Source organism: Melanerpes formicivorus, unplaced genomic scaffold (genome assembly GCF_026170545.1).
Source record: "Melanerpes formicivorus ecotype bairdi unplaced genomic scaffold, bMelFor1.0.p_v2 SCAF_30, whole genome shotgun sequence".
Lineage (NCBI taxonomy): Eukaryota > Metazoa > Chordata > Aves > Piciformes > Picidae > Melanerpes > Melanerpes formicivorus.
In genome coordinates this window covers 2,687,104-2,704,748 of record NW_027142382.1, presented here as the reverse complement: position 1 = coordinate 2,704,748, position 17,645 = coordinate 2,687,104, and the positions used below count along the sequence as shown (strand labels likewise).

The 17,645-nt window shown below is 36.5% G+C and overlaps 1 protein-coding gene across 1 annotated transcript in view; it reads left to right on the top strand.

The window, feature by feature from the left end:
- The window catches only part of CFAP47 (cilia and flagella associated protein 47), a 299,349-nt gene that overhangs the window by 256,105 nt on the left and 25,599 nt on the right, over window positions 1-17,645 (top strand). The window contains exons 61-63 of the mRNA XM_068155062.1: window positions 3,225-3,386; window positions 13,103-13,274; window positions 14,747-14,908. Coding sequence (XP_068011163.1) covers window positions 3,225-3,386; window positions 13,103-13,274; window positions 14,747-14,908 — 496 coding nt within the window. The remainder of the gene's footprint in view (window positions 1-3,224; window positions 3,387-13,102; window positions 13,275-14,746; window positions 14,909-17,645) is intronic.

The following is a 17,645-nucleotide window of genomic DNA, read 5'->3' as shown; positions in this document are numbered from 1 at the left end:
GGTTAGGCCACACCTTGAGTACTGTCTCCAGTTCTGAGCTTCTTAGTTTAAGAAGGACATTGAGACTCATGAACATATCCAGAGAAGGGCAACAAGGCTGGTGCGAGGCCTCGAGCACAAGCCCTATGAGGAGAGGCTGAGGGAGCTGGGATTGTTTAGCCTGGAGGCTCAGGGGAGACCTTCTTGCTGTCTACAACTACCTGAAGGGAGATTGTAGCCAGGTAGAGGTTGGTCTCCTCTCCCTGGCAGAACAGGAGGACACACTCTCAAGCTGTGCCAGGGGAGGTTTAGGCTGGAGGTGAGGAGAAAGTTCTTCACAGAAAGAGTAATTTGCCATTGGAATGTGCTGCTCAGGGAGGTGGTGGAGTCACTGTCCCTGGAGGTGTTCAAAAAGCATTGGATGTGGCACTTGAAGCCATGGTTTAGTTAGTCGTGAGGTGTTAGGTATTAGGTAATAGGTTGGACTTGATGAGCTCTGAGGTCTTTTCCTGATTGATTCTGTGATTCTGGAAAATATTATCATGCAATTAACTGCTGCCAAAAATGATGGTTTTAACAAGTCTCATTAGCATTTAAACTATGTATATTTATGTGAATATTTGTTGTGCTGTTTAAAGCTGTTATGCAATTCACTGATAGACTTGGAGATAAATCTCCCTTTTATTGGGCTGTTTTTTATTAGTTACAGAAGTTATGAATTAAAACTGTTAGCATTCATAAATTCTTACAGTGACAGTCCTTTTGTATACAAACAAAAACTAATCTAATGTCAAATCTTTTAAAACACTAAATACTTTCAAACAGCAAAACTAAACTGTAGTGTATGTACTACTATGACATCCAGTAGTTTATGTTCAATGCATCTTTCTTTGCATATAAGGAGCATTGCAGTTAATTTGAATACATATCTCCTTTTGGCCATCAGCATGCTATGTTGGGATATTATTTTTTTCCCAACTGCTAGATCTTGTATTGAGAAATGACCTGGAAAACTAAAATAGTTTTTTTTGTAGGTGTATTTCTGAAGCAGATTCCATTGCTGCCTTGATTCAGAAGGCCTATGATCCAAACAGACGTTTTAAAAATCTCTTTGTAATACGTGATTCCAAAGCAGGTGATTCACAAGAAACCTGCTTTGGGTTTAAATCATTGTTTTCAATAACAATTGAGCTAGCATTGCCATTTCTTTTAATGAAGACATTTAGTAAAATTGCCTGCAGGTTACAAGCTGTTATGTCAAAACCCAAAGTTGCTTTACAGTTCATCTTTTGTGTAATTCCTATTTGCATCTTAATATACTTCTAGAAGTCACTAGGCTTCGTATCTCATGAGACCAATTAAAATGATCTCTTGTCACAACCCATGTAGTAGGTGTTAAATAGATTATAACTTTACTGTTTTACATAAGTGACTACAAATGGACAATCATTCAGAATATTTATTTAATTCTTCTAGAGTCTAGATAGCACACAATAATTTAAATTGGAACGGACCACTGGAGGTTGTCTAATCCAAACCCTTGCTCAAAGCCAGTTCTAACTAGAGCAGATTGCTCAAGGACTTGTCCAGTCAAATCACACATGGATATGACTTTTATCTATAAATATTACTTAGCCATTTGGGAAAAATAAAAGGCAAAATCATTTCTGGTAGCAACATGAGCTGTAGAATAGAAAATCACAGTATCACAGTATCACCAAGGTTGGAAGAGACCTCAAAGATCATCAAGTCCAACTTGTCACCACAGACCTCATGACTAGACCATGGCACCGAGCTCCACGTCCAATCCCCTCTTAAACACATCCAAGGATGGTGACTCCACCACCTCCCTGGGCAGCACATTCCAATGGCCAATCACTATTTCTATGAAGAACTTCTTCCTAACATCCTGCCTAAACCTCCCCTGGCACAGCTTGAGACTGTGTCCTCTTGTTCTGGTGCTGGTTGCCTGGGAGAAGACACAACATGTGCACACAGTAACCTGAAATACTTGGTAAGATGGTATAATACAGATATTCTTGAATATGAAACTATGCATCTTAAAATAAAGATGTATTTTTAACTTTTTCAGGAGCTCTCCCTTGTGGAAATGCTTAGAAGAGAGCTATATAAGTGACTTAAACCCTCTTAAACAGGAAAAGACTAAGAAAAAAAAAAAAGAAAGAAAAAAGAGCTTAATTTTCTCAGAGAAATGAAATTACTTGAACTTGATGTACAATTATATATTTTCCAAAATAATGATAGTGAATCAGGCTCCAGAACTAAAAGTTGAAGCTACATAAACATAGTATAGAAGTAAGGGGTTCATTGCTCTCTTTTAGAACTTTACATAATTACTTACCAAGATAGGAATCTAAATTATTTATCATTAAATCTTGATGTTAAATTCAGAGCTTTTGAAGATTCATTCAGTATAATTCTGATTAAAATAATGTTTAGACTGTGAAACTAAGAAGTATGTAATCAGCTCTTCTATTTCGTGTTGATTTCTGTAACTGTAGAAAATTCTAAGTGTTTTCTTTGGGAAAACACATTTTCCTTTCAGTTCTTGCATCTGATTTTCTCCTCTTTCTGTGCCAATAACTATTGAAAGAACCATCAGCCATTACTAGTAAAGTAAGCTTTATAAAAACTAGTGTATAAACTAACCCCCAACTACTTTGTAATGTAAAAAGACATGTCTTAGAAAAAAGTAAATTAAAATAAGCTAATGGACTGGAAAGAAAAGCTATGCTATGCTTCAAAGCAAACCTCATGTCAGAGTGCTTTTTATTCTAGCATAGTTCCATAAAAACTGAAGTTTGTAAACCAGCATTTCAAAATTGAGGAATCAGAGTGGCTTAATATTCTTTCAATTTTAAACATCCTTTCTTTGCTTGTCTTTCAGTCTTCCTTTTCATCGGCATATGTCAAACTGTGCTTTAATTTCTATTTGCAAAGGAACTAGAATGAGGAGATATTTCACGATTACCAGGAAAGGGAGAAATTTTCAGTTGCTGTTGTGAACTAATGGTAGCAACAGATTTTTGTTTACTTAGCAGTATTTTCTACTGCTTCACCTAAACAGAACAATAGAAACTATAGGTTGGGGGAAAGCTTTTAATTCTCTTGGTCTTTGTTGAAATTTTGTAATTCTCTAAGAACATTTAACGTTCACATTTCATTGTTTTGTCAAAATCAAGATGCTGACACCTTACAAACAATGGGGTTTTGCCTTGCTGTAGCTGTGATATGCTGTCAAGCCAGGCAGAAAGTAGAAAGAAGAGTAGAAGTACCACTGACTGGTGTACTTCCTGGTGCAACTGCTATACCTGCAACAAGAAAATCTGCAATGGCCAATACAAATAGTCCAGCCAACACCCAAGGTGAAATTCAACACACTGATGGTAAGAATAAATAGCTTGGATATCACGCTGTTTTAGGACATTGCAAGTAATGTAATTGCTTCACTGAATGTAGCTCTACCATGACAACAGATGAGGTTTAGACAAATCCTTCTCTCAGTCCATATTTCTACCCTGTAGCAAATATGGGACATTCCTCTAACAATATGTCTGCAGTTATAGGCACCTTTGAACCTGAACATTTTTTTTATGTCTGTCTTGGATATGAGACTTGCACACATACCCTATCTCCTTTAAAAGAGGATTGTTTCTGCAAAGGCTAAAGTTAGCAACAGTATGTCTGTGTAAGCACAGCAAGGAAATATTTAACTGCAAGTTGTCCCAATTTCTAAGATGCATTCCCACCAGCAAGCCAATATCTACAGCAAAATGGATTGAAGGAGGAGGTCTTGTTCGAAAGAAGTAATAAAGCTTTGTAAAAAGGTAGGTTCCACTTACAGTTAATCAGTTGAAGACACATTGAAAATCAATTTCTTTGGAGATAAACCAGCTTTTCATATTAGATCTTTCTGCAAGAGAATGGTACAACATATAAATAGTAAGAAAAGAATGCTTGGTACTCCTGCATGCCCCATGTTTCTATTAGGTGTGTGTGTTAACAATCACACTCACTACAAGAAATTATGAATTGTTTTGTTTTACCTTCATCAGTTGTTGCACCTTTGAGACAACATACATTTCTTTTTGGGTTCAAAGTCATCCTATTTTTTGAGACAGATATTATTAAAAAACTATGACATAAGACATCCTAACATGTGTATAACATAGCTGTAAATGAGGGAAAGCGATTTCACAGGTACTCAAAGAGTGCAGCACATTTTATGATGGTAAAAGTTGAATCTGCAGAAGTTGCTCTTCTTGCAATCTATTAGGTTTGAGAAGCAGGTAAACATGGCTTTTGCATCTCATTTATATGATTTAGAATCTGGCCAAGTAGAGGCTTTGCAGGTACATTGTGTTGCAGAAGCTCTCAGGCCAAAGAATGGAAAGAAAAAGAAAAAAATGTAAAATATAAATCAAAATGAATTGCATCCTTCCCATAAGAATGATTTCTGTCCAAATATCCCCTCACTTTGCAGACTGAACAGTGTGGTCTAATTGTGGCCTTCCAATATCTTAAGGGGGGCTACAAGAAAGCTGGTGAGAGACCGTTTAGGGTACCAGGTAACGACTGGACTAGGGGGAATGGAACAAAACTAGAAATGGGTAGATTCGGTTTGGATGTTAGGATGAAATTCTTCCCCATGAGGGTGGTGAGACACTGGAACAGGCTGCCCAGGGAGGTGGTAGAAACCTCATCCCTGGTGGTTTTTAAGGCAAGGCTGGATGTGTCTCTGAGCAACCTGATCTAGTGTGAGGTGTCCCTGCCTCTGGCAGGGGGTTTGGAACTAGGTGATCCTTGAGGTCCCTTCCAATCCTAACAGTTCTATGATTCTATTTCAGTAATCGCTGTCTAGACCTTGAACAGATTTTGGTTTTGGAATGCTTTTAAAACCAGAAGGGCATCTGAAGTTGAACTGTTGACAAGAGCTTGCACAGCATGTACTTACTGTTTAGTTAATGCTTGGAGTTAAAATTTACGTTTGTTCATATTGTGGTGTGAAAGAAAACTTATTGTCTAGCCATATTATTATTTTATATGCCTGCATTACAAAGTGATAGAGATCAATATAGGGAAAGAAAACAGTGAAATTCTCAATGTACATTCTTGCTTCTTTGGAGAACTGTAAATATTATATAACTTTATTTATTCAGCCTTGTGAGAACTGCTGCATATCAAAGTACTTGCTAACTTTTTATTTTCTGTAGCGTTTAGATATTTATTGACTTGTCAGCTATGGGTAGGCTCCGCTAAATATAGCTGAATTATTTCCCTCTAACACACTGGCAGCTGAATTGACAAGAGTAACATTCAATGAGCAAGTTGAGGCAGCTTTTAGAAAGACTTGCAGATTCATGATGTGTAGTGCTTGCTCTGTGCACAGGAATAATATTTCATATTTATTAACACTGGCTTCTGTACATACAGATTTGGGACACTGCATCTTTTCAAGCAAGAAGTTTGCTAACAAAATGCTTTACATACATCATAGGTAGTAAGATCATTTAGAACTCTGGTGCTTTTCATGATTTTCAATGACATTATAATGACATTATTGCTAGATCAATGTGATGCCTGTTAGAAATCAAATTTGATGGTACTCGCCTCAGCTTTCTGCAATTTATAACTAATAACCTAAATAAAAGTGTAAAGCTCTAAGAAAACAGCCAGGCAAAGTGGTTTTCATTTTTTCTCCTGTGAAAGAGTGATTGTGTATGTGTGATGTGTAATCATAAACGATGATAATTACTGGCAGATCAGTTTTAAATGACTAGTACTCTGCTACAGTATTTAAATTATTACAAGTATACGTTCTTGGGAAGTGAAAAATCTTCAAGCATTAAATGCTTCAATTTCATCCAATATCAAATATATCATTTGAAACAGAAAATTGTTATAGTTTCTTAAGAAAGTGAGAACAATCGAAGTACTATCTATCTAACATGACATAGCACGTTGTTCAGAAGTCAATACAATTCCAGAGGTCAAATGATTAAAGCTTCATATTTTAGACATAACAATTATGATATCACCCTTTAAAAAACAATTTCCAGTTCTTTTCAATTCATATTTGTAACCTATATTTATTTTTCCTCCATTTTCTTGCATATGACTCTAAAGACTTTTTTTTTTTTCATATAATGAAATGGTTAAATAGTATTTTCTATATATGTTAATCCATAATGCCCATTGCCATACATTATGCAAAGTGTATCTTTTTTTCCACCACCTACAAAACCATCAAATAGCATATATTCTGTGCAATTCTATGGAATCATAGAATAGCAAGTTAGAAGAGACCTCAAGGACATATCTGGTCCAGACTTTCCTGGCAGAAGTAATTTATAGAATTTGTAGCAAAAGAAATTGATAGCAATTATCTAACATTCAAGAGTTATAAGTACTGACACTCATCAGAATACACTCTTTAATTTCATTTAAAAACTCCTTTATGGTGAGGGTGGTGGAGCACTGGAACAGGCTGCCCACAGAGGTTGTGAAGCCTCATCCCTGGAGGTTTTTAAGGCCAGGCTGGATGTGGCTCTGAGCAAACTCCTTCACTGGAGACTTTCAACCTCACCCTGGATGTGTTCCTGTGTGGCCTGCGCTAGGTCGTCCTGTTCTGGCAGAGCAGTTGGACTCAATGTTGTCTAGAGTTCCCTTCCAACCCCTAACACTCTGTGATTTGTTTCAGCTTTGCAGAATTTCAGGGGAAATAACAAGGTACTGGATATAGGAATAGTTCAAACAGGAGTTTTCTGTGATTCATTGAAAAATGAAACTGGTCTTACAGACCAGTGCAGTTCAATACATTTGAATTTGAAACCTTTTGTTTCAAGCTACTATGTCAAATAATATCAAAGACAGTAAGAGTGTTAAGAGAGGAGTATAGATACATTTAATAAAAAGGTAACTAGTCCAAAAAGGACTCAGTATATATGGAAAGTAGCTGCAAGGAAGAGTGCAGAAAAGTATGCAGACCAGCAGATGCTAAATTCATACTCTGTACCTCATAGATGTGGATTCACTGGTGGGGATTTTGTTTTGTTTGTTTGTTTGGTTGGTTTTTGTTATGTTTTGTTTGTTTGTTTGTTTTAAGAAAAACATTCTTAAAAAATCTCAAATAAATAAAATGCAACAAAAAAAACCCCACCACAAACCAAGTAATGGGGGGTGGGGTTGCATGGGCTAGTAAGTGCTTTCCATTTCTTTCTTTACAGTGGAAGTTTATGTAAAATAAGTGTTTTGAAAGAGGACAAAAAAATGACAAACAGGAAAATAAAATGTAATATAATGTTTAGAAAAGAAATGTTGAAGTTGGTTGCTAGGGAAATAGGCAGTGTGTTGCAGGGTATAAAAAGATGTGGCTAAGAGTGGAGTTTTGCAAAGCCTTGAAGATGCGTATGAAAAGCTTTAATTAGATATGGAAAGAATTTTGCAGGGAAGAGATGAAAAGGTGTATACACTGAATGGCAGTGAGAGTTTGCTTGAATTGCACTGAGGATCAGTAAGTACAGTATCATTGGAAGGAGATCACTTGATTATCCATTTGTTTCTTTGTATTTAAGATAATTTGGTTTCTGGCATTTAATGAAGTACAGGATTTTACCTTTGCCGATATTTATATTACCCTACATAGAGCACTTTTGTACCTTTATGATGGAATTTAATGAAAGGCATACTCAGGTATGACCAGATATTTTCCTGCTCTTGTTCAATTTCTTTATTCTGCTGCTCTTTTCCTGGAGTTACAATATTTTACAGTGAGAAATAGATATTTACTTCTCAGATGACGTTAATTTCTTACTGCCCAGGTGATACTGTGTACTTAAACATTAGGTTATTCTTGGCTAGCAGGTTTCCTTTCACATTTTTCCTTTATTACTCTTATAATTCACTTTTGCTATTCACTTGAATATTTACTTGAACGCTGTATTAAACCAGTTTAATGTAGTGTTCACTAATGTATCCTGTCTGCCGCTGCTGCTTTTGCTGGTGAGGCATAACTGCATACTTAGTGTTCATTCCCCACTGCCTACTGAGATCTAGCAGTGTGTGGAAGATGGTGGAGTAGCAGGAAAAGGACAAGTGTCAGATGAGAGCTAAATGGAAGTTATGAAGAAAGATATTTCACAAGGTTTGGAAGGTCAACATTAGATGTCTCATAGAAGTGAGTAGTTGAGACCCTGTAGTTTCTATTTTACCAGATTGGAGACTTAAATCAAGAGGGCAAGGTATCTTTGTTAGGTGTTAGGGATGCAATGGACCCCTGACCTTGAAAAATTAGAAAAAAAACCCCAACAACTAACCAACAAAAAACTCAGAGAAAAAAAAGCCATTGAGAGAGTGCAATATGTTTACATTCAGCTGAAGTTTATGAATTACTGGGCTTTCATTCTGTGTTCTGTGATTGTGCTGTTCTCCTTTATTAAATAACTGTAAGAAAGATTGCGGCTTGCTGAATGAGAGGTGAGGAAGGCCAATTGAGAGAATTCACTTGCATCTCTCTTTTATTGCATCCATCAAAGGAAAGGCTTCTGTAATAAGGACAAGCATTTTTGTGATCTGAATCTCTTTCCATCACAGTTTTAATTTCCTCCTGTCTCATTGGAAATGGGAGACAGTGTAATAGTAAGGAGGGTTCCTTAGAAAGTTCCTCCCTTTTGCCAGTTTCGTGTCATCAAGCCTGCTACAGGTTAAGCATTATTTGCAGAGAGTTCAGGTAGCTAGATCTCTTTAAGGTGTTCACAGGAGACTAACCTCACACACCAGTGTCCATTAGATTTTTGCCTTCAGAAAAATCACATTCTGTAGTGAGTTGGATTTCAGTGAAGTCCCATACTTAATGGCTTTTCAAAAATATGAAGGAGTTTGTTGTGGGTTGGATTTGCACCCCAACAAACTGGGAATTTATCCCCGGAATAAATTTGCCACACTAATTTAGAATTTTTTGAAGCAAAATGAAATTATGTTTACAAAAATGGACTCAATATGAAATTATAAAAGGCAACAAACATATACAAGGTGTGTTTACATATATTCACAGTTCAACCACATCAGAAAATTACCCCTTCTGTTCTTCCCCTCCCCCGGACACAAAAGCCCAGAAAGGTCGTACACAGCTAGCTGCTTCCCTACCCACCCTGATACCTCACACCCAACCAAAACCACGATTATTCAGGCAGCAGCAAGGTCACAGAGAGGCAAGCAGCAAGCAAGCAAGCATGAGAGAAGAGAAAAGAACTGTCTGTGCTTTCAGATATATAGAAATTTGCAGAGCTGATGAAATGAAATAAATCTATATCCATGCCTTCTCAGGCATTTTGTCCAGACCAGAATTAGAAACCTCTGTAGAAGTCTTACTTATAATTAAGCATAGCCTTTTAAAACTGTAACAGAGATACAAAAAGCTTCACTCTTCACAGTGTGACACTCTATTCCAGGTCAGATATATCCATCAGACCCTTCATAGTATCTTCTGTACACTTAAGGCCTGTTGATGCCTTTGTCATTAACTTTCTTGATGCTTGAACACATCTTACATTCCACTAAAAATAATCACTTAGATTCCTGTGTTTCTTATGATATGAACCTGCTAGGCTTGTCTTTTTATTTTTAGATGTATGACATTTATTAATTAGTTTTACAGTCAGTTCTAACAGTCGCAAACATTCACATTTGTCCAGTTTATATGATCAGAGTCTAAAATCCTTGGAGTTTCCACACTATCATTCGTAAGAGTCAGAAAATAATATTTTCTTTTACAGTGATGTATTTCTTTTCATTTTCCTAGAGGCTATTAAACAAAAAGAATCAACCAAGGAACTCCTCAGCACTTTAATTCTAGTGCTTTTTAAAAGGCGGCCTTGCTAGTACTTGAAAACAAATTATAGCCAAATCAGAGTATATAACCCAAAACCCTGTTGGTTTTTAAACACAGTTACTTCAGCAATTCAGTATAGAATACTATATTTTGGAACTTTTTATATACACACAGGAAAACACTTAAAGACTGAGATTAATTTCCTTTCAAAACAATAAAAGTTTAATGCCTTAAAAAATTGCCCTTGGGATAATTACCTCAAAAATGTATTCTTACTCCTTCCCTAATGCCTAATATTCTTCAGGAAATATGAGGAAGTAATACTAATTGTAATTGTAATTTTTATTCCCTACATGTAACCAGTTGTATATAAATGCTGTGCTTACCTTCCCAGTGTTTGGATTGGTAAATATCTGTGTTGAGTAAGATGTGGTTAAAACTCTTCCTTCTGCTCTCTGTTTATAGAATGGAAGTGGCTTGATATGGGTATACTTTATATCTGCATGTGTATTTTAGTTTGTATTAGATAGAACAAGAGCTTTACTTATACTAAAATACTGATTTAAAGAAAAAACTAGCAAATCACAAAATCACAGAATCACAGAAACCATCCAGTTGGAAGAGACCTCAAAGATCATCCAGTCCAACCCTCAACCCAACACTGAAGCACCAACACTAAAGCATGTCCCTAAGCACCAGGTCCACACGCCTCAAGCTCCTCCAGGGACAGTGTCTCCACCATCGCCCTCGGCAGACCATTCCAATGTTTGATAACCCTTTCAGTATAGAAATACTTTCTAGCATCCAGCCTAAACCTCCCCTGGTACATCTTGAAACCTATTCATCTAGTTTTGTCTCTTACCACCAAAGAGAAGAGGCTGGCCGCCTTCTTGCTCCAACATCCTTCAGGTAGTTTTAGAGAGTGATGAATGCATACAAAGAACTGGGCTAAAGGGGCAAAGCATATCTGAATAGTATGCTATATTGTATTTGTCATTACTTTAAAGAAAATGCTAATTCTATCTCCAATGTTTTACTTATGCACCATTTTAATCAAAACTGGAAAATCTAAGAGTCAAGAGAACTCAGAACTTTTAATAGTTTGGACAAATTTCTAGCAGTCTTTCAAAACTTTCATTTTGCCACTCGCTGCTGCCAGTTTGTTTAGGCAGCATTTGTATTATGGAAACATCTAGAATCATATATTAACATATTCACAGAGCCCTCCCACGGTATGATAATATAGTAGTCATCAGGGCAACTGTGATGAAAATCTAATTACAATCTAATTACATTTTTCTTTTATTGAACAGTCCTAAATTAAATTTTGATCAGTGTAGATCAAAACCAGCTAAGGAACCAGCGTAACAAAGCATTCAAATATTGGCATTTATAAAAGCATCTTTTTTCCTTAGGCATTGTAAATACTGAAACTAAATGTAAGCACAGAACATGTTACAAAGCAACCTAGAGCAGAAAAAATATAAATATTTAATTGCTTCTGATGAAAAGATACTACATGCAAATGTCAAACCAAATCCAAATGTCTTTGGCTACGTCATGCAACTGATAACATTTTCTTCCTAGCACCTGAACCATAAAACAAGTTTTTCCTGAGCAGCAATGTGTAATACAACTGCTGAGAGAAACATCTGCTCAACAGTAGCAATTTTCTCACTGTGGAATGATCCAAATGATGTCATCTTTTCTCCCCCACAACAATTTTAATTATGATTAAGTCATTAATTTTGATGTCTGAATCTTCAGGGTTTGACATTTGTCTTAGGGTGACTACTACAGGCCTTGGAATGTGTTGGAACCTCAACGCATGGCATAAACATATTTTTCAGAGAAACAACAAAGCACAGAACAGTGTGGGATGAGGCGGATGATTTTATACATTGTAAGGGAAAAAAAGTTTATGTTTAATTTCATTGAAACAAAGAACATTTGTTGTAATGCAGGACATTCATAATAGGTGAATTAATGCCTGGAAATCCTGTACATTCAATTCTGAATGGTACTGTGACCAATAATCCCTTAGCAATATTTTGCTTACATCTGTGTAACTCTTTGGTCTAGCGTAAATCATGTAGATGTTTCTGTGAAGGATCCACTTCAAAGAATCAGGAATATTTGAATATAAGCTGCTAAATTTCTTAGGATTAATCTGTATGTTACAAAAACAGTGGCAACGAAAGGTCCAGCTTCTTGTTTGCTAATGAAGAAGGAAGAAGGCATTTGTACCTTTCAGGAAAGGGGAAAGGACTCCAAAAATTGGAAGTCATCTCCATATTCACTGAAATTTGGGTAGCATCACAGATTGGCAAAACCAAAGTAAACTTTTGTTCAAGTATCTCACATTGAATTGTCTCTTGGACTTTCATATAAGGAAATATGAGGTGTCTGTTTTAGAATTCTGTGTCTGAAGGCCTTGGGAATTAACTCTGCAGCTGACTGGCACTCTGTAGCCAGCATGTATACACAGGGATTCATACACAGGGATTCAGACACAGGAGTTCTGCACAACATGCTGTACTAAGCTGTGCGTGTTCAAAATTTACCCTGATATATGTAGACCGAAATCCCCTGTAGGATTTAGTGGTTGTGTTAAATAACTGCTCACCGAGAAAATGTGTAAAACTTTTAAATAATTAGAAACTTGAGATTCTTTTCCTCATAGAGATATTCCCTTCTGTGCACAAATTGCTATTGCATACTGAATATCACAGTTTTCATTTTTACAGCAGGAGCAGACGTTTGATTCAATATGCTCAGCTGTTTATTTTTACATCTTTGCTACTTGGCCTAATCAGCTGCTACAGGGAATAAGAAAAGAGGCTGCTAATGACATCTTGGCTGTTTTTCTGTATTCTGTTTCTCAGTCTTGCAGCCATTGGTGACACTGATGTGCTGAATGAGTTGTGGGGCTTTTTCAGATTATCCCAAGCATTCTTGCAATTTTAATGTCTGGTAAACTAGAAATATCTCACCAGTATACAGAAGTTGTAGGCAAAACAGTATTGCTGTTACTATTCATATCTCTTAAATAAGTTTTCCAGCTTCCATTTTGCCAGAAGCTACATACACTGTTATAAGAAACTGGAAAATTCTGCTATGCAGTCAGAAGAAAATCACTGAAGTGTTTGGATAATTACAAGTTGTACTTATTTGTCATTTTTAGTAACAAATGAAAGAATTGTAACTTCTACCCAGCCAATTGTGTGACATTAGAGTACACACAGACTGATCTTTTTCTGTTGTATCGTTTAGGTCTCTGTACAACAGTGGAATTTGTGTATGAATTGCAATATCAATCAAATGAAATTAAATCTCAGCTTGAGTCTTTGGTTAGTATGCATCTGGTTGAAAGAGAACAGGATACAGAATCTGGAATCATAACACTGATCTTTAATACCGTGTTTGCACCCAACAAGCCAATGAGGTAAGCTCCTGCTCCTTATTACCAACAGAACACATAATATAGTCCTGTCTGGTCACTCTTACCTATACAAGCACCTTCCTGAATGGTTTTCTTAATTTCATTTTCTCCTCTGAGATCAACTATTTTAGTTTTTTCACTGGCTGCTTTCAATATTGTATTTTTTAAGTTAAAAGTGACAGTGTTCCTTTTCAATGATGGTGAGAAGATTCTGTTGAGTTACTCTGCCTTACTCTGCATGTCCATCAATTTATTTCTAAGCAGCAAAGTACTGGAAGACTTACAATGACAATACAGACAAGATGGTCTGTCAGTCCTGAAAACCTTTTCCTAGATGAGCCTGTGTGCATATTTTTTGGCTGAATGGGATGACAAATTAGAAATTAGTATCTAATGCCCAGGTACCAGCACTCCACAGGAAAGCATCCTCTTTTATAGCTGTGATATAAAAAATGATGAATTTGCTTTGATATACATTAGTACATCCCACCTCATTATAAAGAAACTGTGAAGGGGAGATACTTTCTGAGAGACGGAAGTTGCACCTTCCTTTAGATGCAGTCAGATGTGTATGAGAAGAGGGTTGGTAAGAAGCTTCAGTAACATACAGGTAATGCAGTAAATTCCAAGGGTTATCATTACCAGGAAGATTAGGGAGCAGTCACAACAGAATATCATGGGTTGCATGCAAAGAAGGTATTCTTAGGATGCAGGTTGGAGCTTACTTGCAGTAGTCTAGAAGGTTACTGAAATAGAGAGCAAACCTTTAGGAAAGACAATGCACTGAGCCCATGGAGTGTCACCACATCAAAGGGGAAGTTAATTTGGAAATGCTTTCTATTTCTGCTCTATTTCCCCTCCTTTTGTTTTTGTGTTTTTTTGTTGTTGTCATTGTTATTTTTAATCTTTGTGCACTTAAGATTTATCAGCCTTCACATAGAGTACTCACTGACTTCAATTAATTAGTCTTTATCTTCAGAATTTATAGCACAAACTCTCATGTTGGATGGTCTGAAGACATCAGAGTCTGGAATTTTTCTAAAGTTCATAGATCTTTATTAGATCTAATTTTTATTCCAATGTGTACTTTTAATAAGTTCTGGACAAATTTCTCCTCTAACACCACAGTAAATAAAGAATAATAACTAAAATAAATTGAGTTAAATTTAACTTCACAGTGAATAAGCAGCATAAAAATTAGATCTCATGGCTATGCCAATAATTTTGTGTTATATTATGTATTGTCTTGTACTTTGCTGTAAATATCAAGTGCTATTTGGTCTACATTCTAGTCCAAATGCAACTGAGGCATACTCTGGCACACAAAATTAAGGATATATTCCAGTGTAAAGCTATCTGTAGTTTCATTTTTCTAGTATGGTTCTACATATTCCAGGCTTAATTTGGGCATTGACTTACTCAGTTTATGTTTTATAACATTCTGTGCATTAAATGTTTCTATCTGAAATTTTAAGGAACGAAGCAACTCTTGTAGTACAGTGCACCACAGGAGGTGTTTGGAAGTTTCCAATGCTGTTCATTGCTATGGAGCCAGAAGTGGATGATGTCATTAACATTGAAGCAGTTGGCCTGAACAAGGAATCTATAGTTGGCTTTAACCTTACAAGCCAGACAAGGTAAAATTACTTGTAATAAAGTATTTATGCAGTTTTCTGAGGCCAGAACTCAGACTCAGACACATCAGACAGTATAGATTTGGGCAAGAGAGATATAACTGGGCTGCAGCTATTTCATCATTCATATTGTGTGCTGTTTTGTATAGGTAACATACAGTTTTGTTTGCACTGTAGAAAACAGAAGCATTCTACATTTAGGCTGTAGCTCCTCAAGAGAAAATTTCTGGTATAGGTCCAAATGTTTCTGTCATGACTTTAAAGTTTTGCCCTAAAACGCTTGTGCGTGTTAAAATGTGTAATACAATGCTAAGGAAGATGTGTTGCGGTGTTGAAAGCTCACTATTAAAGCCCCAATTCTTTTTACTAATAGATTGTTTTTCAAAGTGCTTTATACTAATACCCAAATGAAACCCAATCTTTTACACTGTGCTTTAAAACTCCTTAAATGTTCATTCTTTTTAAAGTATTCCTGTTTTATTATGCAAGGATGTTACAAAGTCATCTCTGCTCTGCCCTTTCACTACATACAAATGGTGTCGTTTTTCAGTATTTTGTTAATCTCCTTTAAAAGTTCTGCAGAGATATTTTTTAATGTGATTTTGGCATACTTTTCATTATTTTCTCAGGGTTTTGTAGTGCTATAGCAAAGTCGATGTCATTTATATACAGCAGAAAGTCAAGGAATACATTGTGTGGTACTGATAGATGGGTTTAAAACAGTAAGCAGCAAACCTGAGAGAATCGTGATACAATCTAATTAACTCATGGGGGGGGTTAAGCTTATATATATATATGTGTGTGCTTGATATGCTGATTGACAACTTTCACTGTAGATGCTTGCTTTTGTAGCATCCTCAGCAGGGAGTGTTCCTGGTTCCAAATTATTTTCCTTTTCCCCTTCCCTTCCCTTCCCTTCCCTTCCCTTCCCTTCCCTTCCCTTCCCTTCCCTTCCCTTCCCTTCCCTTCCCTTCCCTTCCCTTCCCTTCCCTTCCCTTCCCTTCCCTTCCCTTCCCTTCCCTTCCCTTCCCTTCCCTTCCCTTCCCTTCCCTTCCCTTCCCTTCCCTTCCCTCCCTTCCCTTCCCTTCCCTTCCTTTTTTCTTTTCTTTTCTCTTTCTCTTTTCTTTTCTTTTCTTTTCTTTTCTTTTCTTTTCTTTTCTTTTCTTTTCTTTTCTTTTCTTTTCTTTTCTTTTCTTTTCTTTTCTTTTCTTTTCTTTTCTTTTCTTTTCTTTTCTTTTCTTTTCTTTTCTTTTCTTTTCTTTTCTTTTTCTCTTCTCTTCTCTTCTCTTCTCTTCTCTTCTCTTCTCTTCTCTTCTCTTCTCTTCTCTTCTCTTCTCTTCTCTTCTCTTCTCTTCTCTTCTCTTCTCTTCTCTTCTCTTCTCTTCTCTTCTCTTCTCTTCTCTTTTCTCTTTTCTCTTTTCTCTTTCTCTCTTTTCTCTTTTCTTTTTCAATTTGGTTTCTAAAAGATTTGGTTTCCAAAAGCTGTGCCTCCCAGATGGATAGTTGTTCCAACTTTTAGATGGCTGTCGTGATGATAATTATTGAGGACTCTGAAAAAGTCTCCTATCACAGTGTTCAAGTTAACAGCTTCAATAGAATGGGCTGTTTCAGGAACAAAAGTGAAGCAATTGCTCTGGCAATACTGTAATCTCCTGGTAGGTGTTTGATAGCAGTGAAGAGACCTAATGTTCTCTAGAAAGGTATTATAAAACCTGAATCACTGTAGTTATATAAAGAAGGAGCCATGATGAAAGACAAATTCTCTTTTTCCCTTTAACAAATTCCAGCATAACAAGAGATCTCACCATATATTTAAAATACAAAATGTAATGCTCGCACGTAGTGACTAAGCTCCGTGGTGTAATTACTGCCAACAACTGTTCTGTAAGTTTTGTATTGCTTTGTATCATCTTTCATTTGCTTCGGAGATCTTGGTGGTGGAGGTTTTGTTACAGAACAGTCAGCCAACCAGCACTTGGCATACAATATCTGGAATTTCAAAGCAATTACATAAGAAACTTGTATATTATAGATGTAATTTAATGCTTGAATAACTCATTATATAGTTGAATGATAAAACTATGAAATATTGCAATATAGGTTATAGTTTCAATTGGGATACAAAGCATCACCTGATAGACCTTCCCTGAAATAAGGACCAGCCCTTTGGAGTTGTTTTTTTTAGTAAACAATTAGTAGCACAATCCCATAGAGAATCAGTTCTGGTATGTAAGGAGAGGTGGAATCTTTTTAACCCTTTGTACAGATACTTTCTGTCTTCCTTTCTTACACTGGATAGTAGCTCATAGCACTGCTGCTTTGAGAGTGGCAGAGGAAACAGATGAATTTCTGAGGAAGCTTCTAGAAAAGGACTCTGCAGCAGTGTTTTTTTCTACCTCTGCTACTTACAGGACAGAGTGGTTGTACAGCATCATTTACAAAGAGCTGCACATCTTTGGAGGGGCTAGCAGGGGACACAGTGATGCAAGAAAAAATACTTGCCACAGGCTCCAAAAAAGTATCTTATTAAGGATCCTTCCATTTATATATTAAATTGAATGAGAAATTTCAGTGATTCACAGAGCAACTTTAGTAAACACCACAAAACCATGAGGTCACGGGCCAAACAGTGGACTCGTGATGGTTCGTTGCTGTGATCTCAAAGAGCAAAAACTCAGGTGACTCATGCCAGGAGGTTCACTTCAATGGGCAGCAAAACTTCATTGTTTACCCATAGGAG